The following is an 18,591-nucleotide window of genomic DNA, read 5'->3' as shown; positions in this document are numbered from 1 at the left end:
CTTAAAAATAGAATTTCTTAATGTATGTATTTACTATCAACGAGTACATACGTTAGGAAGTAAGACACAAAAATAAATTTTATAATCCTATATTGGTGCGCTAGCAACAAAACTATAATATTGTAATATCTTATGCAATACATTAATGAAGACGATTTTTTTCCTTGACCTTGGTGAATTGTTGAATAATATTATTCTTGGATATGAAGGTCGAGACATCACAACACTTTTTTATTGTGTTCACGTTTCAAGGCTGAAACGTTAACACAATAAAGAAGTGTTTTGATGTCTCGACTTTCATGCAATACATTAATTGCGCCAAAACGGAAATGTGATTCTTTGAAACTTACAGTCATTAATCCCATCATTAAATACTAGAAAACAGTACTTTTTAAACAGTTTGGATTTGACGAAAATTCATTTTTTTTTTCACTTAGTAATGTAGTAAATTGCTTTCCTGAACTTACTTAAGGGTAAATCATAAATTGTAGTAACAGTTTGTGAAAAAATTCAACGACAATCTTGCTAACAAATGTTTTAATGCCATTCTAATAGATTGATTCAAAATTAACCATAATTCAGTGTTCAATTTGAACTAGTTTTTGTCACATACAGTTCATGAAATTTTACAGATGATGAAAACGCCTTTGTTATTCATTAAATTTAACATAGAATATGAAAAATTACCAAACGAGTAATTTTATGGTACACTGTATTCATGGTTTGATGATACGTTTCCTTAAAATTTATGTATTCTATATGTATATAATATACCAGTACTCTACACAGAATACGGTGTGAAATAAATCTGAACTACCTAATTCCGTTTGTCATTAGATATAATATATATATATAAAGATATATAATACACTATATCCATAATAAATGCGCTGTATTACTTAGTGACCTTTACCATCTAAATAATTTTTTATCAACGTTTGGCATTCTGCAGAACACCAATGCTGGATCAACAGATAACTTTCGGACTCCAATGCAGCGTCTAACTTCTTGCGTAAACTGTGTCGCAGCAATGTTTTCGTCGCCTCCATTGACTATAAAATTTGTACTCATTATTACAGTATTCTAAATAGTTGAATATAAGAGATGATGCGTAACATTTATACCAGATTATGAGAATTGGCGAAGAATTGATCAGTTTGTGATTGAAATATGTACCTGACTTGGAGGTTTTAAGTGAATTCATTCATTAGGAAGACTGGAATTTTCGGAAATTATACACCTGATCTTATAAATTACTATCCCTCAAGAATTTATAAAACGTTTCTGATTTGTAGACTTTTCAGTTTTGCAACGAAAAATAATTGAAGATGCTCATTTGATAAAAAATTTAGTACGGGGTCTTTCATTAATTTGTGAAATGGATCGGAAGAGTAAAAAAAAAAATTTATACTTTCATCATACTCATTAAATTCCGTAATGATTTGATGACTTGATGACTAAATTTATTAATTGATAGGAATTCATTTTCAAAGAGATTGACGGTATAGTTTTAAGTTTTAGCCTTCCTTCAAACTGAATATTGAAAATTAAAACTTCCAAAAATAAAGCAGCAGTAAAAGCTGAATTTAAAAAATACTTAATTGTACCCTACAAAATGGATTGTTTCAAGTAGTTCGTTATTTACGATTGTTAACTACGTTTTGTATTTTGGTTTTTTGTAATTATTGTTTGTGTACATAGCAGAAGTACTTTATCAAATAAAACAGGAATTACGACTTGATAACAAATGAAACTGCGAGATAATATGCAAAAACATGTTTCGGTCAACAAAGTAATTACTGCTTAAGGACACTTTAGATGTCAGAATTCAAGCGTGGACTTTTCATGACGTATTTCCTTTTCAAGGTTTGAAATTTTTAAAATTTGAAACACTAGACGGGCGTACTGAAAACAATCAAAACAAGGAAAAAAAAAATTGTTTTTCTGGCTTTGGAGTATTCCGATTGTGCTTCTTCAGATGTGCATACAAAATTGGTGAAACGCTTCATGTTTTAATAAAAATTTATAAAAAATACATCAATATTCAAGGACTACATCTGTTACAGCTTTAATGAGTTGAAAATTAACAATGTTTGTCAACTGAATGTCAGGAACGGATCAAGTTACAACAAGCCAAAGTATCACACTTGAATTGAGTAATCTATGTAATATGGACTAACGGCACAAATACCCTCCTTTACACTTATTCTCTCACCTGTGATGAATGTTCGCTCATGGCTCGCAAGGAAGGTATCAATTCTCCTTGAAAACGGTCCGGCCATAAAACCCGGGAGACAAGTCCTGCCCTTAGAGCTTCGCTAGCCGTCAATGTTCTTCCACCGAGCAAAAGTTCACTTGTCTACAACAAAATAAAATGAGGCATGTAGTTACAGAGTACTTTGGAGTTTGCCTAGTATTTGTTTCGCATCTTACTAACAGTAACAATGTCATGTGAAGTTTTTCTGTAAGCATATTCCCTGAAATAAGGCTTATTTCAAAAGTTGCTACATTTACTGATGGCAAAATTTATATTAGAATTTTTTCAATCCTAAGTCACAGATTGGTTAGCGTGACAAACGATAGTTCGAAGCAAATCATAATTATCTTAGATAAGTTCATTTCTCTCCGACATATCTCAGAACAATCACTAGAGTGAAGACGCAAGGTGCACCTGTGACAGAGTAAAACCTCTAGTATTTAATAATAAGATGGGAATATTTTATTACAGTTCTACCTGAGGCGAAATCATAGCAGACTTGTGGATGAGCGATATTCTTAAAGGGATAAAGAATAAATTTAAAAAGTGCTTACAACAGTATTTCCAATAGTTTGAGACAGAGTAAGTATCGCCGCTCCTTCAGGTATTTGCCCAAGCTGTCCATAAGGCATACTGAATGTGGCTTTGTCGCTGGCGATGACTAGGTCAAATAATGGCAACATCGTAACACCTAATCCAACAGCTGCTCCATGTATCCCTGCCACTATGGGTTTATTGAAATTAGCTAACGTCTTTATAAACTCCCTGAAATCAAACAGTAAGATGGTGTGAATGGCAAATATTTTGAATTATAGGCAGAATACACACTCGTGTTTACATCTGTACTTTGTGGAGATGTTGAGGCAGGTAGCGAAATTATTTCTTGAATTATTTTATATAAGTGGTTCGTATAAAATACTGTATTTTAATATTCAAGTGAGGATCAAAATGCGGTCCAGACCAAAATTCTATATTTAAATTTGACATGCAATTTCGGATGCTTTCTTTTCTTTTTCTGTTATTGGGATGTATAAATCAATTGATTATGACAATACTAACTTGACCCCATTAGCCAGTTCCTCGGCATTGACTCGACGTTCTTCTCTGTCAGAATTTATTAGATTTGAGAGGTCTAGACCTTCACAAAAACTTGTTCCGGTGGAAGTCAAAAGAACTACGCGACAACCATCGTCCCTTCTCAGCAACAATAACACTTCGCGAAGTTCCTGCATTAGCTACGAAGAACAAACAGAAATATTCATATTATTACTGCATCAGTTCATTTCTGTAATATATGTACTATTTTTGACAATGTTACATTACTCTCTTTCATTCCATATTTCATTTTACAATACTACTGAATCCTTTAATATGTATTCAATTGGTTCATTCTCATACTCATTTCGGTTATCTGATAGATTATATACATGGATATAATCTAGTGTGGTTACAGGTCTTGTTTTTTGTTGTGCAAAAAAAAAAAAGAAAAAAATCTTGAATCTTAGTACAAACTTAGATTGCAATACGGCCTACCTGGAGTGTGATTCCATTCTTCAATTTGCTAGATGATGGTCTCATTATTAATTCAACGATATTGCCGTGTCGTCGCAGATTGATTTCATTGCTGCTAAACTGGTCTAGCAAGTCAGATTGTATTTTATCAGTCGGTTTGGTTGCATTTGAAGGTGCTGCATATAAAATACATTCTTTACAATACAAGAAGTAAATTGAATATGTATTTTTATCATTTGAGTTAAAAAAAACTTGATGTTAATAATCATTTTCTCGACGTGAATAAAAAACGTGGTGAAAACTCGTCAGAAATTTTTTCAGGATGTAAATGACTTTTAGCGTGCAGGTGTTGATGATGTTATCAATAACGCATAATTTTGACAAAACTGGGTCAAAATATCATCAAACTAATTGGTTCGAAGATGAAAAATGAACATATTTCAGTGAACTACTTGGAAGACTGAAAATACTGATCATACTGGTAAAACTGGAAGATAATTTCATGCAAGATTGAAGTAGATAAATTAACGTTTCTCGAAATTATAGAGCAGATTTTGTAACCCTAATTGTTGGTAAGTCAACTGAACATAAGACAAACAAGATAGACTACTTTTAGATATGATAGCGACTTACCTTTTAGTTTGCGGAGAACAATTGTACTTCCAGAACTACCAGCAGTTGCATCAACATTTGAAAGAGCGGAAACTGCCTCAGCTAAACAAGCGGAGAGTTTGTCCTCTTGTTCATTATCCATTTCATACTCAAGAGCGTCTTTTGCTTTGTTTGCAGCTGCTTTCGTTTTTGTTCCTTTCTTCATTTTCGTCACTTCTTTTTCCAAAGATGCCCCATTTGATCTAGTTGATACTTTAACTCCAGAAACGTGGCTGTTAGCCTGTCCAATATCAGTTGTCTCAATATTTTTATTGAGTTTTTCAGTACTTCTACTATCTGCACGCAAGTTTGGACGACTCGCTATTGTAATACCTTTTTCAAGGGATACAACACACTCATGCTCGGTGCTTTCTGTTGATTTTTTTCTACTGACACCAACTTTTTTGTGCGGTGATAATGTATCAGTCGATTGTTTGTTCTTCTCGTTTTGTGAATGTCGTCGCCTCGCAGATCTCGTAACGTGTGCTGGGCCTTCTTCAGCTCCGCTGGGTTCTGTTTGTTTGTCTGGTCCATCGATGCTGACTCTCGGACTTCCTGAAGTACTTGAAAATGAGCTGGACGAATGCCTTCTTACAATTATTGACGCATCAGCAGCGTTTCTGATTTTGGCTGGATATATAAAATCACCCGAGGACGATACCGACGACCGAGTCGACTTGATACGCTCATTTTCTCTGTTTTCATTCTCAGGCAGGTTAATTTGTTGCGTGCCTCGTTTAGATCTCGATATTTTTGTTGGGCTACCCCCCGAAGTACGAAGTCGCAATACAGCATTTCGTACTAATTTTGTTCTTATTTTCAGCTCCCGTTGCACCTTGTGCAGGTCCATGACTTTCGTTTGGGACTTTGTAATTGGAATCAGACGTTTCCTTTCCGGTTGTTCAACATCATACAACAAATTGACCACTCCTTCGTCCTGAAGTAGTTTATCTATTTCGTTTGACTTCTTCTTGGGTTTTGTATCGCTCGAAGATACTTCCATTAACTGTTTCTGTACCTTCTGGTGTTGTTGTTGTTGTTGTTGCTGTTGTTTGATGGTGGTCCTATATTTTTTCGGGGATGAGATGAATTTTGATTTCATGTGAACAGACTTTGCATTTGTAACATTGGTAGAAGATTTTTGGCGAAGTAATTTCTTTACTGGTACATTACGCTTTCCAATAGTCTGAACTAATTTCTTCCCCATTTTCTGTGATTTAGACTGATACATTCGATTTTTCGTCGGGCCAACTTTCGAAAGAATATTCCTACTTGTGGTTTTTGAAATTACGGATGTCGCTTCGCTTTCATCAACAGATGTCTCAACTGCTGGGACTTCCGGAACAGAATCCTCAACCAACGTTTCGATTTTATTCGGCTTTTTCTGCGCAGCCACTTTTCCTTTGTACACTTTCTGTTTCTTAGATGAATTTTGCTCATGTTCACGAGCTTTTTCAGTCGGTTTTCGCTTTCTACCAGACCGTGATTCTTCCGAATGATCTTCTACGCTCACCTGCATTCTTTCTTGTTTTACTACCAATTCGATTGTTGGAGGTGGATTTTCTTCTTCCGCAGGCTCGGTCTGCATATTTTCCGCATCAACGACAGACGCAGTCGTCTGCACAGCGTTAATATTTGGCGGAGTTTCATCAGTGTCAGAGGATACTTTGCTTGGTGCAGGCTTAAATGTTCTTCTCTTTCTTGAGTGCCTTTTCAGAGATATACTCGGGAGTTCAAGGAGTTGCTTCAAGGCCAGTTCCCTTTCTTTGTACGGATCAAGTTTCACTGGTGTTGATGTTGTATTTGGTGTTGGTTCTGAACTCTTAGTCGACTCAACAACTGTATGGGGTTTGAGATTTGACCAGTCAGGATCGACGTCACCCTCCAAGATTGCAAGTAATTCTCTGTTATCAGCAGTTTCAATTCTCTCGGCGACATCCATTATTTTATCTTTGGCCGGTGATTTTTTAGTATAATATTCAGAAGACATCTTGGACGGTTCAGAGAATGATATCTTTGTAGACAGAGCGTTAGTCGAAGCACCCGATAACTTGCTCGATAAACGTTGCGTGATTTTTTTTACAAACAATATATCACCACCCTGTGGCAGATCAATTTCCTTCTGCTTTTCCTTAATACGTTCTTGTATAACTTCTGTCACATCAGCCTTAGATGCGATTTGACTCATTAAATGCCGTCCCAGCACTTTTACTCCAGCTCTGGTAGGTTGTTGCTTCTTTTTTGATATCATAGTAACCGCTGACCGATTGGTCGTTGGCTTACTGACTACACGAACTAATGCTTCAGGTACTGATTCAGGTTTTATCGCCACCAAGGTTTCATCAACAGTTGTGCCGCCTTTGCTGGTTTCACTTTCTAACCCATTTACACGCTCTTTGTCGACAGATTCAGTACCCTTTCGCATTTTCTTCTCTTTTATATTGACTGTTTCTTTACTTGAACTTTTATTTATAATCTGGTAACTGTCGTCAACTATTTTATCACCCTTGTGAGTAGGTTTGTCGTCAGCCAATAGAGTTTTCAATTCAATTTCTACAGAATCATGGGAGTCGCTTGCGCTGTGTTTACAATCGGGTATATCGTCATTGTTATCATCGATCCAATCATCAACAATTTCTTGGATAACACTTCTGTGATTATCTGGTTTCCTTAACACTTGCGATTCGACGGATGATTTCTCATTTCTTGTTATTTCAGCGGTTTGGTCAGTTTTTATTGTAACGCTAACAATTGTTGTACTCTCATGATCCTCATTGTCATTTTCCGGTGACGCATCTTTGATTTCTGACTTATCTGAAACTAACTGACTGTTATCTTCATTATCGTGATTTTTAGACAGGAATAATTCATTCGAAATAGGCTCACTGCTAGTGGCCACACAGTCATGCGTTTGGTCAATTTCTAACTCAATAATATTCTCATCAACAGCTGCATCACTTTCTTGAAGGGCTGCATCGCTTTCTTCAACAGCGGCATCGTTTTCTTCTACCCCTGCATCACCGTCTTCGACAACTTCCAGCAAAACCAACTCTTTCGTTACAAAACCTTCTCTGTCGTCCGAACTGTCCTCCTCTTGGATTTCTACAGTATACGGCTGTTTACTTGTCGTAACTATTTCTTCAACAATGCTCATCACACTTGGGTCACAAGGTTCGTGAGTTTGTATAGTTTCCTCAACAACAGTTGCATCTTCGACAGCCCGGTGACCACATTCGTCGATATCAAAAGAAAGATTTTGATGCATCAAATCAGAAATGTTCTCTGTTTTCATTTCGATCAACTGACTCGTCTCTTCCTTCAATGAATCATCCAAAGTTCCTTTTGCTACAAGCTCTGTATCAACTTCGGAAGTATCAACTGAAGTGACTACTTCAACCATCTGTTCAGCAACTTCAAACGTGCATTCGTTATTAGGGTCGCAATTCTTGCTGCTTGGGAAATCTGGTGGATTTTCATGATTTTCCATCACTACAGCCATTGGTTCTGTAATTACCTCTGTAACCATAGGTTCAATTTTCAAATGATCGATAAGAATATCTTGAGGAGGCGTATCCAGAGCCTGATTTGCTGTATGAAGCCGAGCTACTTCTTTCAGCGTGACATTTTTACATGTTGCATTGCTTATGGACTCATTGAAGTTGCTATTCCCAGTCTGTTCCGTACTACCCTCCATGTTTTGTTGCTCCATTTCGTTTTTTGATCGTTATGCCGAAACACTCAGCACCTCTGAAGGTATCTTGAAATTAGAAAAACTATTATCATGAATGTCATTGGATTCAAGATTACTTGAAGCAACGCGTTCTGAATATAGTAATACATATGTACTTTGAATATGAATTTATGTTGCTTTCCATTACAAGTCATTCGCATCGGTTGATCAAGATATTTTTAATTTTGTACTGAGAGTTTTCCGTGAAGGATCCCGACGCAAACGATCTTTTGCCAGCTGATAAACAACCGAAAGTACATCTTAGGTGCTTACTGCATGTCGGCATTGCATTGTTTACATCTCGGGCCTTTACTCAAAACTCTCGGTATTGTCTCATACATTTCAATGAATTGTTACAGTAACAATCAAAACATATAATTTATTATGAATACGTCGATTGCATACTACGTTAAAAAAAAAAAAAACATCTTATATGAACAAATCATATAAAAATGGAATTGAGTAGTAGTTAAATGACCGAGTCTATACTCTAAAGTACCATGAAAATAACTATGAAGAAGTTGATTAAAACTAAAAACTGACCAACTAAAAGACTTAAGCATATTATAAACAAAACTTTATTTTATTATTCAAGGACGAATGCAGAGTATGAATGAACTCACTTGCATCAAATTTCACAAGTATATTTCATCGCCTTCGAATATCCATTGCAAGACAAGTAACAGCCAGGATATTCAAGTATTGGAAGACTAAGCAGAGTTTCCAAAATTATCTGTAAGCTCCTTGCTGCACGTTGTAATTACATGTTTCGGTTCTATCTGAAAGTGTAAGCACATGCTGTAATGAATAAAAGGATAGATTTTCATGATACACTAATATCAGCAATTAATTACTAACCTGCTATAGCGAACAATAAACAATTTCTGATGCAAAGAAGCAATGAAATAGTACCTTTATATATATATAATATCTTTTGTAAATACATTACAGCGAGTCGAGAGAAAAGTCAAATTTGATCACGAAGCAAAAATGATTATAAAACTTTATCGATTATTCATAAATAACCTTCAATAATTATCTATTATGATTTTTTCAATAATTTGAGGCGGCAAGTTATTCAAAGTTTGAAAAGTACCCAGGTTTTTGGCATATATCACAATATCCTCTAGAACACATTTGCCTGAGAAATTCAATTTTTTCTAACTCTCTGTTAGTCGAAATGTTGAATGTTGATATTACTATTTGATATAACTTAAACTTAATGTTTAAATATTCTTATTGATCAGAAGTAATTTGACCCTTAGTATAAAAGATAAGTACTACAATTAGGTAATAGAAATCGGATAATATTTTCAGACAATCATGACAATCTTTAGTCTCTTTATTTTTCACTTGCTAGAATAAAAAACTATGTAAACTCGATCAGTGTTGGCAATTAAATAATTTCAACAACCAAACATGATTTTGAAGGCAATATTTAAACTGTTTACTGACTTCATATATTGTCTACGAACATATAAGATATATCTTATTGTTAAAATTTTTAGAGTGATGTAACAACGAACGTCATCTTCAACTCAAATTCCACTAGCCGACTACGTATTACATTGGTTTTTTAGAGAAGTGGTGAAACCTCAATTTTAATTTGTTTCAAAAGACTTATTCACAGGGTTATTGACACGAAACAGACAGATAGACGTGTAGTTTTAAGTATACCTAGTACAGAGGTCAGGTTTACGCCTCACTGCGGAATCATCAAGTTCTTTACTTGATGTGAATTTAATGAAGTGCAACAAATTTGGTCAATTTCAACAAATGAATCAACTTATTTCATGTAAAAAGCAGTCATTGTAAATACTGTCTCGGAATGAGTAAATATGACACGATATTCACTCAAGCAGTAACAACTATAAACAGCATAACCTAAAAAATTTTCGTGTCCTACCGAATAGAATTAGCGAAGGACCATCTGACCGTAAATTCTGAAGATCGCGGTTGCGGACAGTCTTTTGCTTTGATGTTTACTAACTACTTGTTTTATTTTACCAACTTAATTGATGCACTACCGCAAGTTTCCAGCTTCCATTCATACATGTATATACGCATACATACCTATACAGTTTTTCATCGCAAACGTAACCTGCGATAAGTACAGATCATATATACGTATACATGCTTACGCGATACGTACGCTTGTAATATATGCACACATACAGAGAGAGTAAGTGCATCAGGTATAAGTGTGTGAATACCGTCTTTGCAAACAATGTAAAATAATTGAAAATCGGAAGATTCCATACAGAAGGAGTTACAGGGTTAGATATGATGCAGAATTGAATACAGTAACAGAATAGTAGAACAGAATTTATGTGATATACAAATGGTAGATAAGAGCTTACCGCTACGTGAGACTTATACTAGATGAGTTTATGAAGTGTCGTGGCGTATTCCGTAGATAAGATTAAACCTTCACTTTCACCTTACCGTAGGAATAACTGTGAGTCACGAGAATTACGGTTTATTTATTTTCCAAAATATTGACAGAATCGTATGAAAGACGAAAATATTCAGTAATGTTTACATGAACAAAATTGCAGGTATATTGACTACTCGTGTCAAAGGGGCAACTTCTTTTCAACTCATCAGGTTAAGAATTATACTAACGATTTGTTTTTGTTATTAAGCACTTGAATCATGTCGATTTATTACAAATCCAGTATGTAGTTACACAAGTCTCGCGAGGTATTTATTGTAATTTGCATTCAGATCTACAAGGCGTCATTTTGATGACGTTTTAGCTGTGTGTAATAGATGTATACTAGACTAGCATGTAAGCTATGGGCTGGCAGTATCACCGGCACGTTTCCATTGTAGCTACTGTGGGTGCGTTCCGAAATTAGCTGGCAGCGCTAAAAATTCCCCAGGACAGAGGCAGAACCACTGACGAACTCGGCAGGGCAAAAGAGATAAGAGATTGTGGACAGCACTGAAAGCTATATCGAAACGTATGTATGTGTACATACACACATAACACATACTCCATGAAGGACGCGTTCCGAAATCAACGGCCATAGCCATAGACTTATAAAGATAGACTGAGCGCTCCTATAAGAGTCACTGACAATCACATATAAAGGACAGAGATATACCGGGAATACTGCTCTCTCTATTCAATCGGCGTCATGGTGGGAGACAACGGAGCAGTGGAAGTGGAACAGCTATAGATATAGGCGCATAATTTCGCCTCATTCTCCTCTGCCGCCTCGATCCCCGCCACAAATATCCTCAGAGAGAGAACGGAGTACTACCGGCATATTTCTGTCCTTTAAATGGTTGCTTCAAGCGGCTCATAAGCGCGCTCAGTCTATCTTCATAAGTCTATGCCAATAGCACATAGAATTCCATAAGCCATAATCTAGTTAACTATTTAAATATTAAAAATGCATGTGAATATTCTTTTCTCTTTGATCCCATGTATAAACATACATACGTATTGTCGCTTTACACAGTAATCAAACGACGTTATTGTCATGTATTCCTATATATGCAATGCCAATTACCATCACTCACCAATTGCAATTTGTTGATCCTGGTCATTCAGTTTTGTTTTCGATTCAAAATGTTATCTAAAATACGCATATTGGTTTGATAGTACAAAACATGACTTTTTCAATAATCAAACTTGGAAACTTGAAAATTAGTCCGGAAGGTCAAAAGTCATCGGGTAAGGACCTGGACAACCAGAACTATGGAGCGTTTGTCCTGGAGGTCAAGATCCACCAGGTGGCGGACCCGGAGCGCCTGTCCTGAGTCGAGTTACACCAGGAAGCAGACCTGGAGCGTAGGATCCAGGAAGAAAAGAAACTGGTACTCGAAATCTGTGGAGCGGGATTCTCATACGTCCTATCTACTGCACGGTTGTTTCCGGACTGAGGAATTCGACTAGCTGATTTTCGTCTATATAGATCGATGACGTCAAGAGAAACAAAATTTTGGGTGACGTCACTGCCTGTACATCCGACATCCAAACTTTGGTTTCGAACTTTAATACTATGTGTGATGATGTATGATGTGATGTATGATGTATGATGATGTATGATGTATGATGTATGATGATATGATATGATGTATAATGATTTTAGTTTTTACATTTCACACAAGAAATACGCACTTTATCTTTCCTGCCGATTCCATACTCAAGCGGTTAGGCCCTTCGATGGTCAGCCGTTGACTAAAGATATATTCTTCAGTTAACGGGTCAGCTAATAACGCTGCCGTTCTGCGACAGTTGGATGATAAAAATTTTTGCTCGTACCTTTCAAATGTGTGTTAAAATACACTGGAAGTTTTAAGAAGCTTCGTTCGATCTCTCCCCATCAAAAAAAAATCCCCGACAATCACCTTTTCAGGTCTTTAAATCAGGACATTGCGTTAAACTGTCTCATATACGGAGCATCCATTTCATCCCGATCGAATTTTTGTCTTACGAACACTTTTTGAAAAATAATTCTGCTGCTCTACCCAACGTAGACACTTCACTTGCGACAAGCTAAAACTGCGTTTCGATACTATGCCTACGAAAATTGAAGATCTAGAGAGCAAATGAAAAGTTGTTGGAATAATTATGAATATTAATGTTATAGAATACATGGTGGATCAGGGGGACAAGAGGAAGAAGGTGGTTGGAGATGTTGGGAAATGGTAGGAGGTGGTAGGTGTTGACAGGAGGTGATAGAGGGTGGTAGAAGGTGGTCAGAGATGGTAGGAGATGGTAGGTGGTGGTTGGACGTGATAGGGAGTGGTAGCAGGTGGCCGGAGGCGGCAAGAGGTGGTAGGAGGTGGACGGAGATGGTAGGAAGCGTTTGGAGGTGGCAGGAGATGCTTGGTGGTGATAGGAGGGGGTAGGAAGTGTTTGGTGGTGGTTGGAAGTGATCGGCGGCGGTCGAGGAGGACGAGGATAACGAGGACGACGCGGGGGGGGGGGAGGGGGGTGAGGAGGACGGCGACGAGGAGGACGAAGGTGGACGGAGGTGGGAGGAGGTGGTTGACGGTGGTTAGAGGTAGGAGGAGGTTGTTGCGGTCATGGTTGCGGTGGTGGTCGGAGGCGGATGGTGGCGGACGCGGTTACGCGTCTTCTCACGGGGATGATCGAGCTAATCGTCATTTCTAAGTCGCAGTCGACAAGTAATCTTACGTACTCACTTTGTACCAACTCAGTCTCAAGCCTTCATACCGACACTACTTGGGCTGTTACGAATGTCGGTGCGAGCTCGTTAGGTACAGTTGATAGAGCAGAACCCTCCTACGCTCCCAGGCCCACCTGGGCCCACTTGCCTGCCGAAAACTAGTCATAAAAATTCACCCAGGGATATTCGTCTTTATATTCTTCAGTCAACGCATGCTGACAATTATTTTCTGACTTTTTCTGATTAGTCTGGTAGACAGAGATGATGAAGATATTATTCTTGACCAGATGCAGTAACGTCTTTGCTTATACATACCTATTACAGTGTTGTGCATTCATCTTGTCCTTGTGGAATCTGTGAGTTTCAATCAGTGCAATGTGAAGTACACATGTATTTGTGGTGATTACGTAGATGCATGCACATAGCATTGCGCATGAACACAAGATCGCGTTATCGCACCAGACCACTGGTCTACTGTGAATTCTGTAAAATGAATAGGGAACCTCTGTCTACTTCTAATCGTTGCATTTAATTGACATGTCTCCGGTGTTAGAGTCCCCGCCGTAACATCTAGGCAGTCCGTTTGCAATTTTTTCCATTTCCATCTTCAAAATCAAGCGACACAGTGCGACCTAGGATGCATTCCGAAATTAGCACGCAATGCTGCCAAGAACTTTTGTTACTTTTGTGCTCCCGAATTTGTCAGTAGCTCCACCTCTATCCTAGGAAGTTATTAGCGCTGCACGCAATGGCCGTGTTCGTAAATTGACTCAAAATTCCCTAGGACAGAGTCAGAGCTATCCACGAACTTGGAAGCGCAAAAAAGATAAAAGATTGCTGACAGTAATGCGTTCCGTCATTCCGGATTCCGGCGATCCGGCTCGACATTTATTAGGATAAAACTTATTACCACTTTTTCGGAATAAAACCCGGTTTATTTTAAGTGGGCGATTGAATCAGGTTGTCCAGTGCATTTTAATGCTTAATCGGTACTTGGCGACTCAGGCCGTGTTCGTAAATTGACTGCCAGTACTAAAAATTGCCTAGGACAGAGACAGAGCTGTCCATGAACTTGGCAGCGCAAAAGAGATAAAAGATTGCTGACAGTACTGTCAGTCAATTTTCGAACACGGCCTCAAAGTACTGATTGTGTGTCTAGTTGTATTTTCACCATCGATTTCCAGTGACTAACTTCTGGAAAATTCGAGAATTGCCGCTCGACGTCACAACACCGTGGGAGCTTTCCAGCAACGACACAGAGCGACACAGAGCGACACTGTGTCGAACATGGTGCTTTCCAACAACGACACAGAACGACACAGTCGAACACAGCTGAGGAGCATGGTTGGACACTGTGTCGGATTCATTGCTACCAATTTTTTAGTTAGAGATTTTATTTTCGACGCATGGTATTGTTTATATTTATTTATTAAATGCAATGATAATCTACACGCGTTTCACAAATGTTTTTTTTTTCCTGGAGCGCTCAGTGTTCCTAGATTTTTTGTATAATGCATGAGCGGACTCTAGTGACTGAATTAAGTACCTCAAAGCGTTCCAACAAGCACCAAGGCACAGTGTTCGACCGTGCAACACAGTGTCACACTGTGTCTCCTTACTGGAAAGTTCCCCGTGAGTTCATGACTCACTGCCTCTGTCCTAGGGAGTTTTCAGCACTGCTAGGTAGTTCGGAACGCACCCCTGGAACACACTGCGCTGAGGGAGTAAACTCCCGCGATGTCACTCGGGGTTATATGTGCAACAAGTCGCAATCAAAATCCTGCTCTCGTATTCGTACGGTTCGTACCTTGTATCACGGACGTATATTCATGCCTTGTGTTTTAGCGGTACGTATGGCTTAGTACACTCATACATATATACATACATCAGAAAGAAGGGGTTGCGCTAATGTTATTTTAATTTTCTAACCTACCTCGATAAATCACTGCAAACCGCCTTATCTAAACTGTTCTGTCACGCCTCAAACTGAGAATATACTGTCACATGCTTGTTCCTACGCATTTCTGACATTAGAGATTCCTGGCACGTCATTTTTAAATTCACTATATATATGCATACGTTTGCGGTGTCATCTGTCAACTGTGAATTATGAAATGACCAATAATGTTCTACACAGTTACACTTGCTTGCTCGAATTTTGATTTACAACTTAGCAAGCATCCTATGTAAGTCCGAATAATCTACTTGATACATAAAAGCAAATCTTCATCAAACGTGATATGAACTTGAATATAAATATTTTGTAGAATATCCGTAACCTAAAGGTACTGACTCGACACAGTTCTAAAAATTCGAATATAATGTTATTTTTATTGACAGAAAATCGTAAGACGAGGTGCAATCCTTTACTAGGATAAAACAAAGAACGACTAAGTAATAAAGGAAGGTTCACCATGGATAAATTAAGGAAAGCACTCAGCGGTGATGAACAATGTGATGAAGAAAGCGGAATCATAACACAGGTGACTATCTGCACTTCACTACTTTATTTATACTTGATGAACACTAAAAAACTATTTTCATCGTAAAGAATAACTAATGAGAGCTTTGAACGGACAACTACAAGAATAATGCTAACTAGTGCAACAAAATTTAAAACTGTAATTTCACCAGTGTAAGCATCTGTATTTCAATCTACTTTCTAAGAACTGGGTTCCATTGATTCTGGAAGTTGTTCACGCTATTTTTTTTATTCATAATTTGTTTGTTTTTTTTCTCATGAATACAGGAATTATGAGCTACAAGGTATCTAGCAAAATCTTTGATAGAAGACACTTGTAGGGAATTTGACTATTCAAGCAAATTTAGAAAATTCTAAGGGAACTTTGTCTGATTTCTGGAAGTTCAGGATTTTTCCATTTGAGAATTCTAATTATTTGCTGTTGGTTTGTCAATATGATGGCAGAAATGTTTCTTCGGTGCATATTATATTATTTCACAATCATTGAAGATTGGTTCTTTTAAACTGATTAAGTCGCAGAATACAGGCCTGATCACGTCTACATTACACATTTCATTCATTCGAGTAATTTATATTCAGTTTAAACCTCTCTTCTGGTTCAGAAAGATCTGAATTTCTGACGAATTTCATAGCATCCTAGCGCTAGACACCCTGAGTACATAATTGCTGTATCTATCAGATATTTAGAAATTGTCAAATCTGTAGACCGTGTTCACCTTATTGACTTTTCTTGCCATCCTATGATTTAACACAAAACAGGCCCACGAAATAATGGAAATTGAAGTTTTTTAAATATCCATTGACTAATTGAGTGAAGTAAACAATAAAACAAAAACCGTCACGAAAATAATTAGTGTGCTAATTTTATTTCATTATTGCTGCTAGGGAAATGTAGATTTCGTGGTAAGTATCACCCACTTATGGTTTCGAATAAATTTTAAGGAATGTGAACTTACTGCAATCTAGCTCTTCACAAATAGGGTTAATGTTACATGTATTCCTATGCAAGTCCCGTGCAAAACACTAATTGATATTTTAGGAGTAGTATTTTTTCATTCATCACTGCTGCTAGTTCCTCATAAATTTTTTTTGTTCCAATGTAATCGAAGCTATGAAAAGAATTTGTGTTAAAAAGCATTTTGGTTATTAGGTAATGGATTCAACAACGCTTAGTTGGTCAACAAGAATAAAAGGCTTTGCAATTTGCTTTATAGTCGGTATTCTTTGTTCATTCCTTGGATCGTTTGCTTTATTTTTAAGCAAAGGACTTACAGTGTTCGCTATATTCTACACACTTGGGAATATCATCTCCTTAGCAAGGTATAAATCACTTTTTATATTTTCTATTCAATGAGATATCGAAATTACAATTCGCTGCACCCCAGCTATTGACATTCTATACCTAGTATATTCTATAACTGGCATTATATTGAGAATCAGTCAACTATTCTGCTTTTAATCTCTGCAACTCAAAAAATAATATAAATTAATACAGTTTTATGTGAAAACCCAAACACGCTCGAAATCAGTAATTTTATTCTTGTTTGTACACAAAAGCACTTGTTTCCTTATGGGGCCAGTTAATAAAGTTAAAAAAATGTTTGCCTCTACAGGAGTTATAGCAAAGATACTCGTGTTTTTCTCACTCGAAACATGCTCGAAATCAGTAATTTTATTCTTGTTTGTACACAACAGCACTTGTTTCCTTATGGGGCCAGTTAATCAAGTTAAAAAAATGTTTGCCGCTACAAGAGTTATAGCAACGATACTCGTGTTTTTCTCCATTGTAATGACCTTGACATCAGCTCTTGCGGTAAGTGACAAAGAATAAGAAACATTGTAAATCCCTTTAAAATATGCAAACAAGTATAATTGCTATTTTTGGTTCTACTAAATTTCAGGAGCAATGATCTTCATTGCTTCAATGCATACAAAATTGTGTTTTCCAATTCTTATGTCATTGATTTAATATTTTACATTTCCTACAAATAAATTTGTATGGGCGATTACCTTACGTTAATGGTTGAATGTATTTACTCTATTACCAATTTTGTTGTTTTATTTTTTTATTTTTTAATAACTGTACTATGTTTTATTTGCAGTTCCATAAAGCTGGATTAGCCCTCATATTTATAATCATACAGTCACTGGCAATGACATGGTATTCCCTTTCATATATACCATATGCCCGTGATGCCGTCAAGAAGACAATAGGAACATGCATTACGTGAACTACAATTTATGTGTCCAAATGTAACAATATCATGAGTAATATGCTCAGGCGTGAGAAATTATTGTATACACAGATGATAAAATGTAAATGAACTAACCAATTATGTGAGCTGCAAAGGGAATCCAGTAATTTTGGAAGCTCGAGTGGTCGTATAAAATATCCTGATATATAAGACTTCTTGAAATAGTTAGGATTATCATGATATCTTACTCATTATAAATTAAATTAAGAAAAGATTTCTGTTATTTAATATTTCTTAAAAAGCTTGGTTTTTGCCATTCTCGGATAATAATTATAGACTGCATTTATACATGTATTGAATAACTTATGATATCTAGTTTAATAAAATCAAATTCATAATCTGTTGATTGTGTCTAAGAGCAAATTTAAGTTTTTATGTTTGACAAACTGGAGTGATATCTTGGAAATGGCTTGATGAAAAAATCTGGAATTTACAGGACTTCATATTCAAATGATGGACATGGAAAATTGCGATGCCCCGTACGTATTACTGTATGTTTCTATACGGCAAAATTTGAAAAATTTTTATCACTTTTACCCTTCATACAACTTTTCCAA

The 18,591-nt window shown here is 36.7% G+C and overlaps 2 protein-coding genes across 4 annotated transcripts; one reads left to right on the top strand and one right to left on the bottom strand.

The window, feature by feature from the left end:
- Positions 1 to 372: 372 nt before the first annotated feature.
- LOC124223990 (HP1 and insulator partner protein 1) lies at positions 373 to 10,910 on the bottom strand. Of its 2 annotated transcripts, XM_046636458.2 has the most exons (8): positions 10,511 to 10,910; positions 8,774 to 8,929; positions 4,403 to 8,177; positions 3,791 to 3,945; positions 3,317 to 3,492; positions 2,812 to 3,022; positions 2,216 to 2,359; positions 373 to 1,052 (listed from the first exon to the last, which is right to left on the bottom strand). In XM_046636458.2, the coding sequence occupies exons 3-8, from the start codon at positions 8,127 to 8,129 to the stop codon at positions 900 to 902; spliced, it is 4,566 nt and encodes a 1,521-aa protein (XP_046492414.1). In that variant the 5' UTR covers positions 8,130 to 8,177; positions 8,774 to 8,929; positions 10,511 to 10,910; the 3' UTR covers positions 373 to 899. The 2 variants fall into 2 exon arrangements, with proteins under 2 accessions (XP_046492414.1, XP_046492415.1); XM_046636459.2 differs by lacking the exons at positions 8,774 to 8,929; positions 10,511 to 10,910 and having other exon boundaries at positions 4,403 to 8,193.
- A 4,007-nt stretch (positions 10,911 to 14,917) lies between these two features.
- LOC124222798 (vesicle transport protein SFT2B) lies at positions 14,918 to 18,397 on the top strand. 2 transcript variants are annotated; one of them, XM_046634150.2, is made up of 5 exons: positions 14,918 to 15,144; positions 15,638 to 15,780; positions 16,930 to 17,099; positions 17,475 to 17,592; positions 17,882 to 18,397. In XM_046634150.2, exons 2-5 carry the CDS (start codon positions 15,712 to 15,714, stop codon positions 18,008 to 18,010), a joined length of 486 nt encoding a protein of 161 aa, XP_046490106.1. In that variant the 5' UTR covers positions 14,918 to 15,144; positions 15,638 to 15,711; the 3' UTR covers positions 18,011 to 18,397. The 2 variants fall into 2 exon arrangements, with proteins under 2 accessions (XP_046490106.1, XP_068993681.1); XM_069137580.1 differs by lacking the exon at positions 14,918 to 15,144 and adding an exon at positions 15,207 to 15,483.
- The last annotated feature ends 194 nt before the right edge of the window (positions 18,398 to 18,591 follow it).

Source organism: Neodiprion pinetum, chromosome 7 (assembly GCF_021155775.2).
Source record: "Neodiprion pinetum isolate iyNeoPine1 chromosome 7, iyNeoPine1.2, whole genome shotgun sequence".
In the NCBI taxonomy this organism is placed as follows: domain Eukaryota; kingdom Metazoa; phylum Arthropoda; class Insecta; order Hymenoptera; family Diprionidae; genus Neodiprion; species Neodiprion pinetum.
This window is presented reverse-complemented; position numbering and strand designations above follow the sequence as displayed.